The sequence below is a fragment of the Colias croceus genome, chromosome 11 (assembly GCF_905220415.1).
Source record: "Colias croceus chromosome 11, ilColCroc2.1".
NCBI lineage: Eukaryota > Metazoa > Arthropoda > Insecta > Lepidoptera > Pieridae > Colias > Colias croceus.
The window spans coordinates 4,998,463-5,017,450 of record NC_059547.1 but is presented as its reverse complement, the minus strand read 5'-3'; the positions used below and the strand labels follow the sequence as shown (position 1 = coordinate 5,017,450).

Sequence of the window (18,988 nt, the reverse complement as noted above, 5' to 3'; positions counted from 1 at the left end):
CTCTGTACGCGCGAATATGTTAAGTGGCGGGAGAAAGTGATGCTTCCGTAATGCAGGAGCATGTGACTTGAAGTCATGTGACTGTTGAGGTCGGATCGTCAATGAAAATCGAAGATTCAATGCACACATTACCAACATACGATTATATCCCTAATCTTTATTGGTAGAATGCTCAATATAGCTTGTAGCAATTTCACTATACTATCTAAACTTGGGTGTATAGCGCAGTACTTTAGAGGTGATATACCCATTATGCTATTATAGGTCGTAATTTGTAGTAAATAGATACCGCAATTGCTTGCGTTATTTTATACAATTGAGGGGTTGTATGTACGGTTGCATTAGCTACGCAAAGTGGGGTAACGTTACTCGTGTTACGTATTTTGTGTATCTAATGCAGTTTATTGACTAAACATTGCACAATGGTTATTAACATGTTTGTGCTCACGTATTGTTAGGATGAGTAAGAATAAAATAATTTACGCAAATATAAATTTTTTTTTTAATTTTATGTAACTTCGTAATGTAGAAAGAAGTTGGAATGAACATATTTTGGAAATATCTGTTGGCACATTTTGCAAAAGTATCTGAATTGAAATAACTGTGAATGTTTTAGAAAATACACACTAGAATAGGAATAATTTTTCATAAAAATTAAAGCAATATTTTGGTGTATAAAATAAATTAAATATATATTTGTGAATTAGCGCTGGAAGAACACAGTTTGAAACTAAGTAAATATTATATAATAATAGATAGTATGCAATAATACCTTTAAAAATAAAATAGTTGTAGTATTAATTAACAATTCATTAAGCCAAAGTAAGCCTCCACTAGGGATATATTTTGCTAAAAAGAAAGAAAAAAGTTAATCAATTAGAAAAACTTCCAACTTCAGCGTGTACTTTTTTTTAAAGATTTTTCATATATAGAGTTAGATTTTTTCGTTTAAAATAAACATTTAAAGTTATAAAATATGAAGTTTATGGTATTTATTAAATAAAAATACCATAAACAACGTGTAAATTGACTTGCTATTTACAAGAATACTCATAAAAACAACAGGAGTTGGCGATAAAGCTTTTTAAGTATCTTTAAAGGAATATATAAAAACGTTCAACGTCTAAACGTTTTAAAAATAGTTGTTAAATCACCAATAATGTAGTGAGTTTTTTGTATAAAATACGAATGGATTATTATTAAATCTAGGTAAGAACGATGAAAACCAACAATTTTTACGATACTAATACTTAGTTGATCGAAGACTAGCATCGTCGGAAAATCGAGGCGCTTAATTGTAACAACGCGTTGAACTCTTTTGAACTGACCGGTAATCGAGATGAATGAAGTTACAATCGAGTTATTTTATGAATGTCAAATAAAAGTATTTTAAGTAACAAAAACCCATACAATAAAATTTAATTAAAAATGCAATATTAATTATATTATTTTGTCTATGTTAACAATTTCCAACTTTTGAAGGAGTTCAGTCAGATAATGAAGATACGTATATGAGAATTTATTTTATTAAGTTAATAATATACGATCGTGAATATTTTTAGTTACATAAATTTTATTAGTAGATATGAAATTTTATTTATAAAACAACTTTAAAGTATGCAGGGCATTTGGGTCATTTAGTTTGAATACAAAAAATAAGTGTTATTCACCACAAATAGGTTGTATAGTGTATACGTCTATTTAGTAAAATCAGATAGGTATTAAATGAACAACCCAAAAAGACAAAAAATGAAAATTGTTCATACTGTTATTTTACGTTCGCGATATTACGTCATCATCATCATCATCATTAATTGCTACTGTAGAGACTCCTTTGAAAACAGATGATATTTTTATGTTGTTTACCGCGTCTGTATAATGCAATGATGTTCTATCTAAAATTAAGTATAATGATAAATTGCAGAGTAATTTTTGATCGGGTTGGTAGGTTGTTCGCGAGTGTATATAAAGCTTAAAAACTCAATTTAAAAAAAAAAAATCCATTCAAATAGATCCATTCAAATTAAGGCTTTACAATATTATAATTACACGAAGCAATTATTCGATCACATCATTGAACAAAAACAAATAAAGTGATCGATTACGCACATACTGTTGCGATGCTGAGCCTTATGTGGAAATTGAATTATATGCCGTTTTTGTACACTACTATAAATGTACATTATTAAACATTGGATTACGTAGTTAGAGATATTTCTTTATACAGTTTCAAGAAGTATTCAGGGATTTAAAGTGGTATAGTAATATAATAGTTCCAAAACATCTTTATGTGAATTTGATCAAATTATACATAGTTTTGTATAAGCAATGTTTGGTTAAAATATTGAAACCCATGAAAAATTCTCAGCATCAAATAATTAATATTCATAATGCCATTGAATATAATCGTTAATATCTTCATCGTATATTTTCTTAAAATAACAACTAGTTTCTTTGAATAAAATAATAATCGTTTAAACCCGGAATTTCATTTAGAGCCACAATAATATCGACCATTATATTGATGGGTTAATGTAGAGGAATCTGTTCTGTAATCTACGCAATCACCATTAATAATAATAAACTACATATAATAATGGCCTACAGCGTAAATCGTTGCCTAGCAACGACGGTTGAAAGGCATTATTTTATTTAAATTACCATCTAACATTGATGTGCATTCTTTTGTTTCCCTATTGCATAACATTATTTGTTATTGTGTATTTTTTGGTAAACAAATTAATATGCAATTGGCTATTAATTAATGTAAATGTTATTGCTGTTGTCGTGTAGTGTGTAGAACTTGAGGTTAAACTGGTAGAATAAATATTGAACGATAACAAAGCATGTGTGGCGTTAAAGGCGCGGGTTGGTAAGCTCAGTGCGTCCTGCCGCAAAATGTCAAGGTTGTCATTGTGTTCGATCACATGACTCCGTCACATGAGTCTGTTTGCTCCTTGGTTCTTATGTAATATATTCATAAATGTTGGCTAAGCGGATGTGTCGGTACTTTTCATTATGTTCTCGAGCTTTTCGCAGCGTGGGATCGGCTGATGCTTTTCCTAACCGCGTAAATATGGGGGCAGATGACATAGGTAGCGGCAAACGTTCACTAAACATTAATTTGAACGATCGAAAATACACTAGTTGCCAGAAGTACCTATGTATTACATTTTTATAAATTTAATCTCATACCTATGTTATGTGTGGAGTAATAAATTCACTTATGAATAAAACCAATCAGTTTGTAATCATCAAAATTTAGAGTGTCATTTTATTGATTGTAATGTAAAAAAAAAGATTGGCATCATCATACAAAGATTTACTAAATAGTAAATACTAAATAGCATAAATCGCATTGGCATTTTCAAATAATAATCAATAGGTACAGGCAGTGATGCAGGTTCATTACCTATATATTTTTATTAAGATAATATGAAGCTGGGAAATTAAACCATACTTTATTTTTTCTTTTGAAACACTTACATTTAGTAGGAATTCTAGATCCGTCACATTATGATTTAACCTTATAGATATATTGTAAGCATACTCAATGAGCATTCGACAAGTTTACAAATATTGTGGTATCAATTACCAACAACCCATCACATTCCAGTACCTACTCTAGGTTGATATGCACACATCTTAGTATCGTGTTATTGGCATTCTTTTATACGTGACAATTATATGAGCAAATATTTTCCACATTAAGTATTTCAAAACAGTTTTATTGTTAAGAAATAAATAACAAATTGAAAAAATAAAAGCAGAAAGAACAGTCTTTGCATAAAAGCTATTTTAAGAATATACCTACTATAAAAAAATAAAAACAACTGCATAAAATCTGGGTAGTTTTCTTAATTTTCTTAATGGTGTTAAGTTATTTATCAACGCCATCTTATAGACATTACTTTAACTAATAACAAAATGCGATTTATACGTGCTGTAAAGACTTTGGAGGTTATGAAAAATTGTCTTATATCAGTAGTCATATGAACGTATGTAGTTCTGATAGTTTCCGCAAGATGTCCCCATACTAAAAAATCGCAGTAAATTTATTAGCGATAAAATCTTGTTCTATACAACAGTCTACACCATTCATCACATTTCATAAAATAATTATAGTCATTAAATGCTTGGTTTGATAATAATAAGAATAAAAATAAATTATTTATGTCTTACGTTTTTACATTTTGTAATGAACATTTTAAGCTCTAACAAATAGTAGAAATAATCCTTAAAACGAAGATGAAGGCTCAAGAAACTTACTAATAATATTCCTCTTAAATAGCGATACAAAATTACAGCATACAAAATGCACAGTGTGTTAAACTCGCATCAGTGTTACACATAATATCTGCTATCGTGAATTTTAAAATTCTAAAAGTGCGATATTATGTAACACAAAGACTTTCACTATGCATAAATATAATGACTTCGTGCATGATTAATAAAAACATTTTTTGCAAATTTCACAAAACATTTAACTACAATTTTGTGTGCATTCAAAATATCAAGTTACTTTTTATAGTTTTACCATAGGTAGTATAAATAGTATCTATGGTTTTACGAGCAATTGAATTATAGAGATTAGAATCTAATATTACTGCTTCACCCTAATCCTCTCCTTGATTTTATTTTCTCTACGTGCATCCGGTCGTCTAGAAGAAATCGCATTATAGCAAATAAGACTGTTTTAATATATCTAGTTTTAATTTTATTTTGTAATTGTTCAGCACAAATAAAACAACTGTAGGTAGATTTTACGCATAACAACTAAGGTATTGCTTATTTAATTCGTTAAACTCAAACTCAAAACATTTATTTATTCAACTAGCTTCCGCCCGCGACTCCGTCCGCGCGGATGTCGGTCTTCGCGTGGATGGTTTATTTCTCCATTTTGAGTAGGTACCTCTGACAATAAAATCTTATAAATATCTATTGGACCCAATTCCCAAATACGGCTAGGCCTATAATAATACGCAACGTGTGTTCGCGGTTCTACGGAACAACGTCTATGAATAAAACTGAAAAATTAAGATTAATTTTTTTCTACGTATTTTTCCAGGATAAAAAGTATCCTATTTTACGCCCAGGATAAGAAGGTATAATTATACCAAGTTTCATCGAAATCGAACCGCTAGTTTTCACGTGATGCCTTCACATACAGACAGACAGACAGACATACAAAAATTTTTTTAATCACATATTTGGGTTTGGTATCGATCCAGTAACACCCCCTGCTATTTATTTTTTCAATATTTTCAATGTACAGAATTGACCCTTCTACAGATTTATTATATGTACCTATAGATAAGACTTCTTCTAGAAGCATTTTTGAATCGTTGTAACATCGTTTTACCATTTATAACCTCTCATTTAAAACGAAGCTTTTCTTTTATTACAATTATGTCAAACAAATTAATAAACTCCAATCAGCTGTGGCTAGTGACCAACATACAGTAAATAGGTGACGAGTCCTTGCGTGGAGGCTCGCAGGCGGAAGTGAGAAGGCGAAGAAAGTCCGACCGGTCGCGTTAGTGGCCCACTTTACCTCGTACTTAAACGACGGATTGTCACAGATTATAACAAATTAATTGATTGCTAATTAATTTAATTTGTATGCTACGAATTTGTCAGGGTGACAAATAGCTTGTTTTGATCGTGTATTTTCATATCATATTAAAGCACACGGTTCTTTACGTATACCTATTACATACAAGTTGAAATTCGGTGCCCCGTGGTACCCAGGATAAAGCAGCCTATGTGTTTATATGTAAATCAATACTATCGTATTTTCTAAGGTACCAAAATTCCATACAGATTCGATCAGCTGTTTTTCCGAGAAAGAGCAACAAGCACACAATATTCTTACAAACTTTCGCGTTTATAATGTTGGTGGGATTTAAGAAAAATAAATATCAAGGATTAAAGAAAAATTAATCACTATAAAGTTCATATCAATGCAATGATAAATGACAATGTAGCTATTAAATTCTACTTCAGTATATGTTTTTGTCTGTGTTATGACATTTTAAAAATGTACATTTCGTAGGTTTTTCTCTGTTTTTCATAATTATATTCCACATCATATTAGTAACAGCTGACAGTTAGTCAATATATCATTTTCGCTCTACTCGTGCGAATGTCGACTTTAATAATTATAGATTTCTCTTAAACTCGCTCTTAAAAGAATTTCTTCAATATACTGCAAATACTGTAATATTATGTCGACTTAATAGAGTGTGAGATTATTTAGCCAGGTTACGTTTTACTTAGTTATTTATAGAATGAATATTAATTTTATTCAGAAAAAATTAAACAGAATTTGTATTAAATTTCTTTATTTTATATACAAATAGCAGTTCGCCCGTGGTAGGCCCCACGTTTACGTTTTCTCTCCATAAAAATCATCCTCGTACTTCAAATATTATTTGTTATAAAAAAAAAGAATCAACGGTATGGGTTCAGCCGTTTTCGAGTTATGCTAACACAATTTGCGATTCCTTTCTATAATAGTAGAAGATAAAACAACAAAAATAAATATTGATGATAGACTGTGGGTAGTTACTATTGCTTTGATATAGAAAAAATAGATTAATATTAAAAAAAAGTTGCATTTTAACAAAAAGTTCCACGGTACTTGTAGCGGTGCAACCGTTACTCGTTTTTTTTTATTAAGTGATGTTTTGCTTCCTCGTATAAGAGGTTTCATGCTTCAGGAGATCTTATAAGCGAGACTTTATTGTGAGTTCTTGAGCTTTATTAGTGTTTTATTTTTTGAAATAAATTACACCCCAAAAGTACAAAATTTGAATTAAATCTGTTTGTTTAAAATATGTCAAAATCGAGTCTAAAGGATTCGGTTACATACATCCTCTAGGCGAAATTAATTCTATAAGTACCAATATACCATTTGCTAATTTGTAGTATGCTGATTATAACTAAAAATAAAATTTTATATTAGTACAATTTTAGTTGGAAATAATTACGTTATAATACAAAAAATCTGCTAATAAGCTTTCATAAAGAGGTAGAAACAATTTTTACATACATCTGAATAAAAAAAAACCAAGTAGTTAGGTATCTGTTTGCTTGATCTATGACGACCACTGCTTATCAGGATAGCCCTTGATTTACTTCTCATACTTAAGTCCAGGTCACCCGGTTAAGTCAATAATATTGTTTTATTTTTTTCTTTTTATTTTCACTATATTTATTTATTGTTTTTCCTTTTAATCATTAGTTTAACTGCTATAATATTTCATAATACTCAAGAGAGTTTGTATTGATATAGGATATTAATAATTCAAAACAAAACATTGGATATAATTGCGTTCTGGAGATATATTGAGATATTTTCATTGTATATTTGTTATTTTATAAACCATAGACAAAACTAGAAGAATCGATTAGCATTAAAAGGGTCCTCAAAATTACGTAAAATAACCGAAAAAAAAAATGCAAATCTTCCAAGCGCATGAAACTGTACAAAAACTGGATTTTGTCACAATTGTAATTATGCACGTTTCATTAATCCATAAAAGTATTTCAACTGTGACATTTGACGTTTCATTTTCCTTAAAACTTTTACTTTCTTGAAATCTCAACATTGACATTAATTGTGTTCTTAGAAGTGTTGAGATCTTTTAGTTATTATGAAATGTTATGGCGCTGAATGTGAAAATATACATGCATTAGACGTAGATAACATTGAAAAAAAAAACTCATTAATACAAACATAAGTAGGTTTAATTTGTAATAATAATTAACAATTTGGTACTATGAATTACTTCTCAAATAAAGATAAAAAAAAGCGACGCTCAAAAACCGCAGTCACTAGAAATGTTTGAGAGCTTTCTCTGTTACACTTTATTAAATCCAGATAAACATTCAAAATTACAACAAAACAATTTAATCAAATAATTGAAAGGGACTATAAAGATCAATTGACTCGTAACTTTTTTATTTCCATGCTCTCAACCACACCAGCCATTAATTTTAATCTCAATGCAATATATATTACAATCGGAACAAAATAAGAGACTAACTGGTAAGACTACAATCTGTTAACTTTATGCATCGAATATTGTTGTTTTATTGGCTCTTAAAGTACAATGTTACTAAATAAAAAGTAATAAAAACACCAAAATTGCGAAATACATTCCAGTTTCAATTATGATAACTTTCATAATTCCAAGAAGATTATCTGGATTGGACTTTATCTTACAAGATTTCGTGTTACATAAAAAAGCAGAACGGAAGTTTATGTGAATTAAATAACTTTCCTTTTTTTATTAATTACATTTTATGAGCAGCATGAGAATTCAGCAATCTAAAGCTTGAATATCATGAATATGTTGAGATAGAAATGGCTAAAATCGTATATCTCAGAATAACCGTGGTAAATTGCGAATACATTGACCTTATGGAGACTGGTTCTTTGATGTTTTAATGGTTCCCATACAGTATTGATAGTCGCTCTGTTGACATTGTGGTATGTTGCAGCTAAACCACAGACCTTAGACCAATATATTTAAAGTTAAGTAAACTAATGAATAGAATTGCTAAAATCACAACAATTAAGAAGCTTTGACAATAATAGGTATAATTGCCGTAAATAGGTCAGATAATAATATCCTCAAAAATAATATTTGTCATGGAATTCTTAGGAATTTGGAATTTTAATAATGTAAAGGGAATATGAGAAAAGAACTTGAAGTTGTAGTACCTAAGTAATTTGTTGTATGACTCGTTCGGCCGTTGTTTTCAGTGTGGAGAAATTAGTGAGTGAAATGTTAAATATTTGAAGTTTACGTAATAGATCCTGGTTGTTATGGTTACTATATAGTTCAGGATACATCGCCCATTTTTGCAAGTGACTACTATCAAGCTGATTTTCCGTTTGTAGCTTTATTTTGATGAGACACCGAATAATTTCGTGTACGAAACTCTCGATTGTGGTAGCTTACAGAGATAACAAGGATAAAATTTTTTGATTTGATGGTTCTCAAATATATATTACGCAATTTGTAGGACAATATGTCTGTTGAATTATATAAACATTAACTAAGTGAAAACAAAAAAATCAGCTTGTTAGTAATCATTTATGATGACCTCGTTATCGATACACTTTGGAAAGGGGGACTCTTTGAACAAACCATAGATTTTGTAGGACAAATATTTTTTCGAATAATTTAGGTAATTATCTTGAGATTGAACAAAAAAAAAATTCAGTTAGTAATAAATATTTGAGAACCATCAAATCAAAAATTTTTATCCTTGTTATCTCTGTTAGCTACCACAATCGAGACTTTCGTACACGAAATTATTGGGCGTCTCATCAAAATAAAGCTACAAACGGAAAATTAGCTTGATAGTAGTCACTTGCAAAAATGGGCGATGTATCCTGAACTAATAGTCGTGTGTTGCTGTTTATTTTGAAATGCAATATAATATTGATTTAGTGAGCGATCCATATTTAGTTTTATCTGAAAAAAGGATTTCTTAAGTTCAACATAAAATGTATTTACGCGTAGAACTAGGAGAATAGTTTAAGTTGCTGTAAAATTTCTGTCACGAATGTTTGGTAAAATAATACTTCAGTACCTGATGTGAAAATGCCCAATGAAGCGATAAATACAAAAAATGTCATAATTTGGGTAACGCAAAGTGGCACAAAATATTAACAAGCGACTGACGCTTGCAGTGTGAGTGTAAGAGTCAGTCGGAGAAAGTCCTCGAGGTCCATTCACAAGCCGCATACAAATATTTGTGGCCGCCTACAAAACCAAAAACGGGTTTAGACCTTTCTCGCTTAGGAGCGATGTCGCGATATCAACCTGTGCACTGACTTTATAGTTATTACGATAACGACGATCACTTTTATGGAAATAGCGCATCACACGTCCTGGTTGTTAAAACGCGAACAATGCGAGATCGAAATATGATTTATATGGTGATTCGTATCTCCTGAAAGATTCTCTGAACTATATAAAATACTATGTTTGATGCGATTATAGTACTTTTGTTGTATATAATATTATTTTTGCTGTGTCCTGTATTTGAAAGTAAAAATTTATTGATTCCCTACTTACTTACATCTTTGTATGGATACCCATCTTACGTATACAATAGTACATACACATAGTACTTACAATGCATCTGAATTAAAGACATTCTACAATTCACAACTGTAATCCTTGTTTATGAATGGAATCCGCACGATAAAATTGTAATTTTATTGCGCTGTAATTGCGATTTATGATGGATAATTGGTCATATAATGTGCTAGTAAAAGTTGCAAATATTTCCCAATCATGCGCCTCCTTTTTACGTCACGTTATCAATTACACTAGACGCGTTTTCATACATAACCTTAAGTGAAAGTATGGCTCTAGTGACCACATACTAATGTTCAAAATGTTTTAAAATTCCAATACCACACGCTTGCCCACTTTTCTCCAAAGACATTATACGTCGGCAAATAAGTTGAATAAATTAGTTAATCGAACTTTTGCAACCCCTCTTCGATTCTTATAGATTCGCGACTGACGCAGACCCGGCGTATAGTATAAAATATAACATGATAAGTTCTTAACTCATAATAGATTCAGCCCTTCGATGAAGCAGAGCTACGCTCTATTAGCATTGTTTAGGTAACAACACGTAATAGCTAATGTAAAACATAAGAGCGAACACTGTAATATATAAGCACATTATCGAGTCGATATTCGGAGAAAGTCTATAACGCCGTTGATCTATGTCCGCACTGGCTACCATCACTACTTTCCTTCCCAGCCTGTGTGACGTAACTCTATAAAAGAGAGTGCGGTGAAGACGCCGCCGCTATAACGTTTCCGTTCGCCAGGCTCGGACATAGCGTCCCGATCACCGACACAGAAGGACGCGGGCGGAACATCTTCCGCAAGAGCCCATTAGGACTCAACAGTGAAAAGTCAAAAGGTGAAGTGTTAAGGACATCCAGTGCACGTGCTGTGATTGTGATAGTGTTGTGATATCGTGATAGCGAGTGCCCGTGACCACCCCGTCGCGGTCACCTCTTGACGGTGATGATTAAAGGCCCCTGTTTGTTTCAGATACGAGATGAGGTCATTGTTGTTTTTAGCGGCGGTATGCTGCTTAGTGTTGTTGGCTAGCAGTAGCCCCATCATCAGGTCTGCTGAGGGCGAGGTGAAGGAAGTTGGAAGACAGTCGGCCCCGGCCGCCGCCCCCGCAGCCTCCAGTGACGACGACGATGATGACGACGATGACGACGACGATGAGGGTATCCCTGATATCACAGGTGAATAAAACTATCATTACGAATTTTATAATCTATTTAGTGAAATTCTTTCATGATTAAATCGCGTGTTATTTATTTACTTAAATATATTCAAATAAAAAGTTTTACGGTCATTACTGTAAAATGAAAACTTTCTAACAAGTTCTAAACAAGTAGAGTAAATAAATTTATTTGCGTATACCGTTTACCGTTTGCAAGAATTCATCGTAACGGTAGTTACAATCCAATACTAGATTTACGTATTACGTGTTAGATATTTTCATCGGAATATTTTATAAATAAAAGTATACAAGTAAGGGATCATAGTCAGTTTAGTGTTGGGAATAACACAACGGATTTAAAAATTGTTTAAACTATATGGATGCTTTCGTTTATTGACCGTATTTACATCATTTTGTAAGACCATTGTAAAAACTTAATTTCATTTGAAACAACAAACATTCGTTTATGTAAATAAATGATTCATTTGCTTGAAACGATGAGTTTGAGTTTAGAAACGAAGTCATTTCAACTCAATTGTTTTGTTTTTAATTTATTTTTTTAAGTTAATTAGGCTATTTAAAAATTAGAAATGAATTCCATATTGTATGATTTACATAAAATAATTACATATTAATAACACTATAATATTTTATTTGAATCGATTGCATATGCATTAGAAAGTATTACAATTTATCGATAAAATTCCAACGAATCAGGACGCGAATGAACGGAATGTACTCAGCGTGACAGATGCTCTCATTTGTTAATTGATTCTAAAAGAAATAATCAGAGAAATTGAAGCTACCGTGCTTTCTACTGGATAAAGCATACTTCTCGATGTCACGCACCATTGCAGTAATGCCGTTTTTGTGCAATATTACAGTACAAATAATTAATTCCCGATAACTAGATTCGAACTATTCTTTTACCATGATAATATATGAACACATCGATAAGATAAACAGTTATGCTTTTTATCGTCATTTCTAATGATAAGTACATATTGTAATTAAATTTTTAACTCTTACGGTACATGACCATTTAACAATTAGTGTTGAGTGGAATGAATACATAAATTAAGATTTAATTTGTTCATACTAGGCGATGACGATGACGACGACGACGACGACGACGATGATGATGAAGACGAGGAAGCCGATGATGACGAAGATGATGATTATCTAGAAAGATTCTTCGACGACATCTTGGGAGGTAAGATTAATTAACAATTTAAAATAATTATAAGAGCGGTTCGATGATATTAAATTTTTTGCTGATAAATTATATAACTATTATTGGTAATTATTACTATTACTAGAGTCATTGAGTTACTGATAATTTTGTCTAAATCAGACTGAAAAAAATACTAATAAAATATCTCTTCCTCTTAAGGTGGAGAAGATGACGATGACGATGATGAGCCCGCAGCTGCACAGCCTGTCGTAGCCGCGGCTGACACTGTGGCCGCTGCTCCTGCTCCCGCTGCCGTCGCTTCATCCGCTTCCGTCGAAGAAGTCGCTGCCGCTTCAGAAGAAGCCGAAGCATCAGAAGGCGAACCCGCCGTGGAAGGAGACGAATCTGAGGCTCAAAAAGAACCCGCGAGCGCTGAAGTAGAAACTCCTGTTGCCAGTTCGGAAGCCGCCGTCGCTAGCGATGCCGATGATGATGACGACGATGAGGAAGATATCACCGACGCATTAGAACCTGAAGATGATGAGGATGATGATGATGAAGAGGAAGACGATGACGATGATGAAGATGACGACATTTCTGATGCCCTCGGCAGGAATATCTCTTCCAAGCATTCACGTGAGTCTAAAAAGTTAAAGGCTAATGTCGCGGCCCTCAAAAAAAAGAGTGGAAAAAAGACGCATCACGGTAAAGTAAAGAAAACAAAAGCGACCACTGCCGCTGGTATAAGGACCACAGAACACAAAAAGGTCAGATAGTTAAATGGCGCCAGCGAACGGGCGTGCCTCGCTCCCGCATCCACCTGAGAGACCTCCTCGGTCCCGTCCTTTAGCTTAGCTATTTATTAACTATTTATTTATGCTATTTAATTTATTTTATTTATTAAGTGTGTGTGTTTGATGTGTGAGTGTTAGTATGGACCCGAAAAAGTAAAAGTTAAATTAATGTCTAGATCATGTCACATTAGATCCGTGGCAAATTATTTTGAAATAAAACTGTTTGTTCTTAAAACTGTGTGGAATTTTTTAAACTACCTCCGAAATGATTTGTGCGTATTTAAAGAAATAAATTTTGTATGTCGGTCAAAACTCTAGTGAATTAGTTTATTGTCAAATGAGAGTGACATTATCTAGTGATATTAATTTAATTTTCATATCATAAAGTTTACAATATGAACTAGTCAAAATAAAATATTAATGTAGAATTCCTTGATCCTATCCAGCAGCTTATATATTTGTATGCTAAAATATCTATGCTTTTAACAACATATATTCTTTATTACTGTTATGATTTAATTGTAAATATTAAAAGTAATTTAAGTAACTAGCTTTTTGACCGATTTATATATGTATTATACGTACAAACCAGTTCCAATTCCTAGACCCATCCGATACATAATAAGGCCGCCTATAGACTAGACGCATGCGATAAAAGCAAGTTATTAGATAGTAGATAAGATCGCTATAATGTGATACATTCATCAAATTTGACAGACTGTAGTTAGAGCTCAGTAGAATATTAACAAGGAACTAGTATGAACTGGATGTGTGTTAAGGGGTCGAGAGCGGGTATCGAGCCCGCTTACTTTCTCATCCGGACCTCGTACGATGAACCCATCCGATTTCTTCTGTAGCCTTGACACTTTCTTTGACCGCACCCAGAACCCGACCTTGACAAATCTAAACACCCCGACATTCAGAGATCAGAGTATAAATCGATTCAGACTTACTTTCACTGAATGACGAAATGACCACTGAATTCGCGTGCCTTATGTCCGCTTTAGTGAAATCGAGATAATGAGATGCGAAAAGAGAAATTTTTAGTGTTTGTCACCGAGAAATTATGGGAGAGGCGCGAGGAACAATTTGACCTAAATTAAACGAGTTTGTTACCGGCAAAGCCTAAAACAACTCGCTCGATTGCGGTCTCTATTTCCTTTCTTTGATAGAAATCAGTAACGAGTAGCTACAGCCATTTCAAGTTCAAAGATAAAAGAAATCATATCAACTTGTAAACATTTCTGGATAGTAGTTAATAATAATAACTGTTACATTATTTCATAGAATTAAATTGAACTGAAGGTGAAATTAAATATTGTCATTGTAAATGAATTATGAAGGTTGAAATAGCCACTATTAATTGGATTAGATTTCTTCGATTGCGAATAGTTTGGCACGCAGTTTCTTTTACGTGTAGAAAATAGAAAATCCATCGTTGACTGGTCCTATTAATTGTTACAAACGATTAGAATTCAAGCGCTGCTTGGAGACTAAAACAGTTAGCCGTTCGCGTGCCTCACTGACGTGATTTGAATTGCACGTGTTGTTGTATGAATTATTAGCCCACTGAATACCTAATTACACACTGTGTACGAGTGCGTGATGTCATGAATAATGTAATTCACTAAATATTTGTTTAGATTTTGCTGAGAGAGAAATTGAATAGTAAACAGATTTCCATATATACCGTGAATCATTTATTTGCTTTCGATTGTTTGGATTTCGGCTTATTCAATGAACAAATCAACAATTTTCATTATGTTGAATCTTATTTAGATTTAGTTATTACTCATATTATGAATTGGTGTGAACAGAATAAATGAAATGACTTTACTTGTACTTTTACTTGACTATTTTCCTGACCTGAAGACCTTAAGAGTTAAAATGACTGTGACTCGATATGACAAAAAAGTTTTATCATATATGAAGAAATATATAATTAGAAAATACGTTACATGAAAACTTTTCCGACACTTTGCGATAACTTTTAATGGTTTGCTTAAAGTAGACTACAAAATCAGAAAATTGTTTAAAAATTTGAGATTGTAACAAGGTAAATACAAGTTTTTTTTTGTTCAATACTAGCAATATAAAGCTAAAGAGTTTATTTTTTGGTTTAAACTCGCTAACCTAAAAACTGGACCGATTTAAAAAAATATTTTTACCGATAGATAGGCACTAGGCACATAATCTCCGAGTGCTACAGGCGCTAACACGAGCGAAGCCGGGGCAGACCGCTAGTAATTAATAAAGTAAAAGAAATTCAAAGAAATAAGAAACTTACAGGTGCACATTGTTTGTTTACTCAATTCTTTAAATCATAATATGACGAATAGGTAAGATGCATTCATAAAGATATTATATAACATGACACAAATTATATTTAAGAATTACCTACGATCACTATGAAAAATTACATATATACTAAGTTAAAAAAGTGTAGGTATGTTTTTCTTAAATCATGAACTCTTATAACAGGAGCACTATCTGATGAGCCGACTAAGAAACCAGCACCCGTGCCTGCAGTGTACATAGTCAAATACAATAAATTTGTTGATAGTATACTAGAAAAGATGAATGATATTTTGCGACGCTCCTATGATCCCGTGAGTGTGAAATTGCAACCAATTGATGCAAGCAAAAAGTCAAAATCAAAACCCAAAAAGAATAAAAATAAAACAAACAAAACGTAAGTCTACAACATAATTACTTGATCTGTTGTTATCGGCGTTAAATATTGTACTATAATAATTTTGCTATAACATACTTTCTAGGAAAAATCAAAACAAGAAGAAGAATACGGCGCGTGGTGGAGTTACTGAAAAGGTACCAGAAAACGAAATTTCCGAAAAAGTCGAACAAACGAATAAAGTAGAAGAACCAGTAAACGAGCAGAAACCTAATACAGTCAGTGAAAATGTTATGTCAACAGAAACAAGAGCTTTAAAAGATAAATCTGGAAATGAAAGCGGAAAAGCGAAGTCGACCACAGCAAAACCTAAGCCCAAGAAAACTACCAAGCCTAAACCTAAACCACCAGCAAAAGCACCGGTAAAGAACACGAAGAAGCCATCATCCAATAAAGTTAAGACCAGTGAAAAAAGCAAGCCCAGGGCAAAGGGAACTCTATATGGGCTTTCATCTTTAAGAAGATCTGGCGATGTAGCAGTCAGTATTATGTCAGACCATACGACGATAAAAAGTAATTTCGCGGTTGGACCCCTGATACTTCGGGTTGAAAAGGAAGTAAGTATTTTGTTTTCAATACGTTATTATTACAGAGTCCTTTCAATGATTGATTATAAACACCGTCTTTCGTAGGTTGGACGTGGCGCAAAGAAAGAACTTAAATCAGCTACAGCTACAACTGCTGAGATGAACGGCAAACTTACTCTGCGCGTCAACAGTCAAGGCGTCGCTACATTACATTCTATTAAAGTGTTGCAGCCTAAGCAGGTTTGTTTACTACTTGCCTAAACTTTCTTTTAGTGAGGAGTTGCTTTGTATAATCCATTTCTCTTTTGTGAAAGACGACGTAGAAATTAAATTGTTAAAATTATATTTCAGGTTCGAGTAGATAGCAATCATGAGCGGACTCGTGAACTCGTTTGGCAAAGAAGTGCACGAATTGCTCACGTTGTGTCTGAAAAGCTGAGATCCGCTTCGAAGCCAATGTTCTCTCACCAAACCGTCGTGAGGCAATAAGTGACAAAATATGATTTCCTGTATCTTTTTTACTTTATGTAGCTGGATAATTGATTCGACGCAGTCTTTTCGCGTTTTTATAAAATAGATTTATACTACATGAATTTAAACTACGAGTTTCGGTATAGTTCGGGATAGTGAAAGGTTATTTGAACAGAAGTTTTGAAAATTGATTGTGTCGAATCGATAAAAAAATAGGAATCATCATTCATTCATTTGCGTATCATTTTTCACAAAATATCATCAATATTTATATTGCGATTTAACGTCATCATTTCATCCCATTAAAACATTTTGTGAAAACATTTGAATCACTATAGTTTGTCGTTTTAGAATAAATATTACTGTAGTTTTTTTACAACTATAAGTTTAAGTAGCTGTAGCGTTTTCGATACTCATTGTAGATAGATTATAGTCAGACAATGCATTTATATTGAAACTTAAGGTGCTAAGTTCTTTGAACTCTATATAATTTATTTTTTTATAATAAAGATTTTATAAGAATGTTGGTTTTTTATTAAGTAGAAAATGTCACGTGATTCCATACATTTTGCAGCGTTGTACTTGTTATATTTATCATTGGACATTAAAGTAAATTATGAATCATAAGTTCAAAATTATTTTATTAATGTATGGACTATCAGCATTTTCATCGCAATATATTAAAGGGCATTAAAAAGACGAAATCAGGACATATTCTGGAATTTGGATAGGTTAATTAATTGTGATCAAAATACATTTATAAAGTTTCCTTTGTATCTATTAAAATATTAGAGACTACTCTACAAATATCATAAATGCGAAATTAACTTTGTCTGTCGGTCTGTCATGAGTGAATTCCTGAACCGAGATAGGAAATTTGTTGAAAAAATAATACATTAAATACACAATTACATACAATTTATTCATATCACATACATTTTATAGCATCAAAATTATTATTATTAAACAAAAATATAAAGTAGAGGTAAAATGAAAGCTCAATTAAAGATAAGAATAAATATAATCACTGAATATATTTATATAGGAATACGAGTGATCTATATGTAATTAAACTAGATATAAGAACTCAATAATACACTGGTTATGGATCAATAAGTACTACATAAAAAAGAAGAATGATTCGCAAAGGCAGTTTTTAAAATATTCTTTTTACCTTTTATCATACTTGACACTGGCAAATAGTTACATCTTCTTGCCATGAAAACAAAAAAAAAAATATTCTTTGGCGATATTTTATACTTTTGATACAGGTATAGGTCTGTTATCGAAAGCAGACGCGTGTAACACTTTTGTATATTTTTAATAATATACTTAAATCTGAGAACATATGAACTGAGCAAGACAATAGTAAAAGCAAAGAGTTTTACACGTACTGTAACACACTGTACACGTAATGATAATAATACTTATTTCGACAAAATTATACGCACAAATTATCAGCTTAAGAACTTATATTAACTGGTTTAAAACCAACAAACTATAATATGTAATAAATCATACTTATACATGAGCAAAGTTAAGAGCATCTTATATAATAACTAGCTTCCGCCCACGACTTTGAACGTGCATCCCCGTTTTTCCCCGTTCCCGCAAGAATTTCGGGAAATCCTTTCTTAGCGGATGCCTACGTCCTAACATCTACCTGCATGCCAAATTTCAGCCCGATACGTCCAGTGGTTTGGGCTGGGCGTTGATAGATCACTATATCAGTCACCTTTGTGTTTTATAGATAGATTGAGAACGATATATAGAAAAATAACATAAACGCAGGCCAAGTCAAATAATTATTCCTTTTCTGACATAACATAATATATTATCTGAATTAAATCTTGTGAATTTTTTCCTATAGAATAATGAAAAATCTATAACACTAGTGAACTTTGTTCAAAAACAAGACACGTTTACGAACTAATAGTATATTATTATAGATTCGTGCAAAACCAACACCATTGTTGTTCTTTTCTATAGTCACATATTAAACACACTGTGTTATTATAACACATTTTATAAGGGTCACAAGGTT

At 32.2% G+C, this 18,988-nt stretch overlaps 1 protein-coding gene across 1 annotated transcript; it reads left to right on the top strand.

The window, feature by feature from the left end:
- The first annotated feature begins 10,624 nt into the window (after positions 1–10,624).
- Positions 10,625–17,466, top strand: LOC123695616 (eisosome protein SEG2). The gene is made up of 8 exons (XM_045641520.1): positions 10,625–10,965; positions 11,100–11,305; positions 12,389–12,499; positions 12,680–13,096; positions 15,736–15,946; positions 16,032–16,503; positions 16,579–16,713; positions 16,825–17,466. The coding sequence occupies exons 2-8, from the start codon at positions 11,107–11,109 to the stop codon at positions 16,960–16,962; spliced, it is 1,683 nt and encodes a 560-aa protein (XP_045497476.1). The 5' UTR covers positions 10,625–10,965; positions 11,100–11,106; the 3' UTR covers positions 16,963–17,466.
- Positions 17,467–18,988: the final 1,522 nt, after the last annotated feature.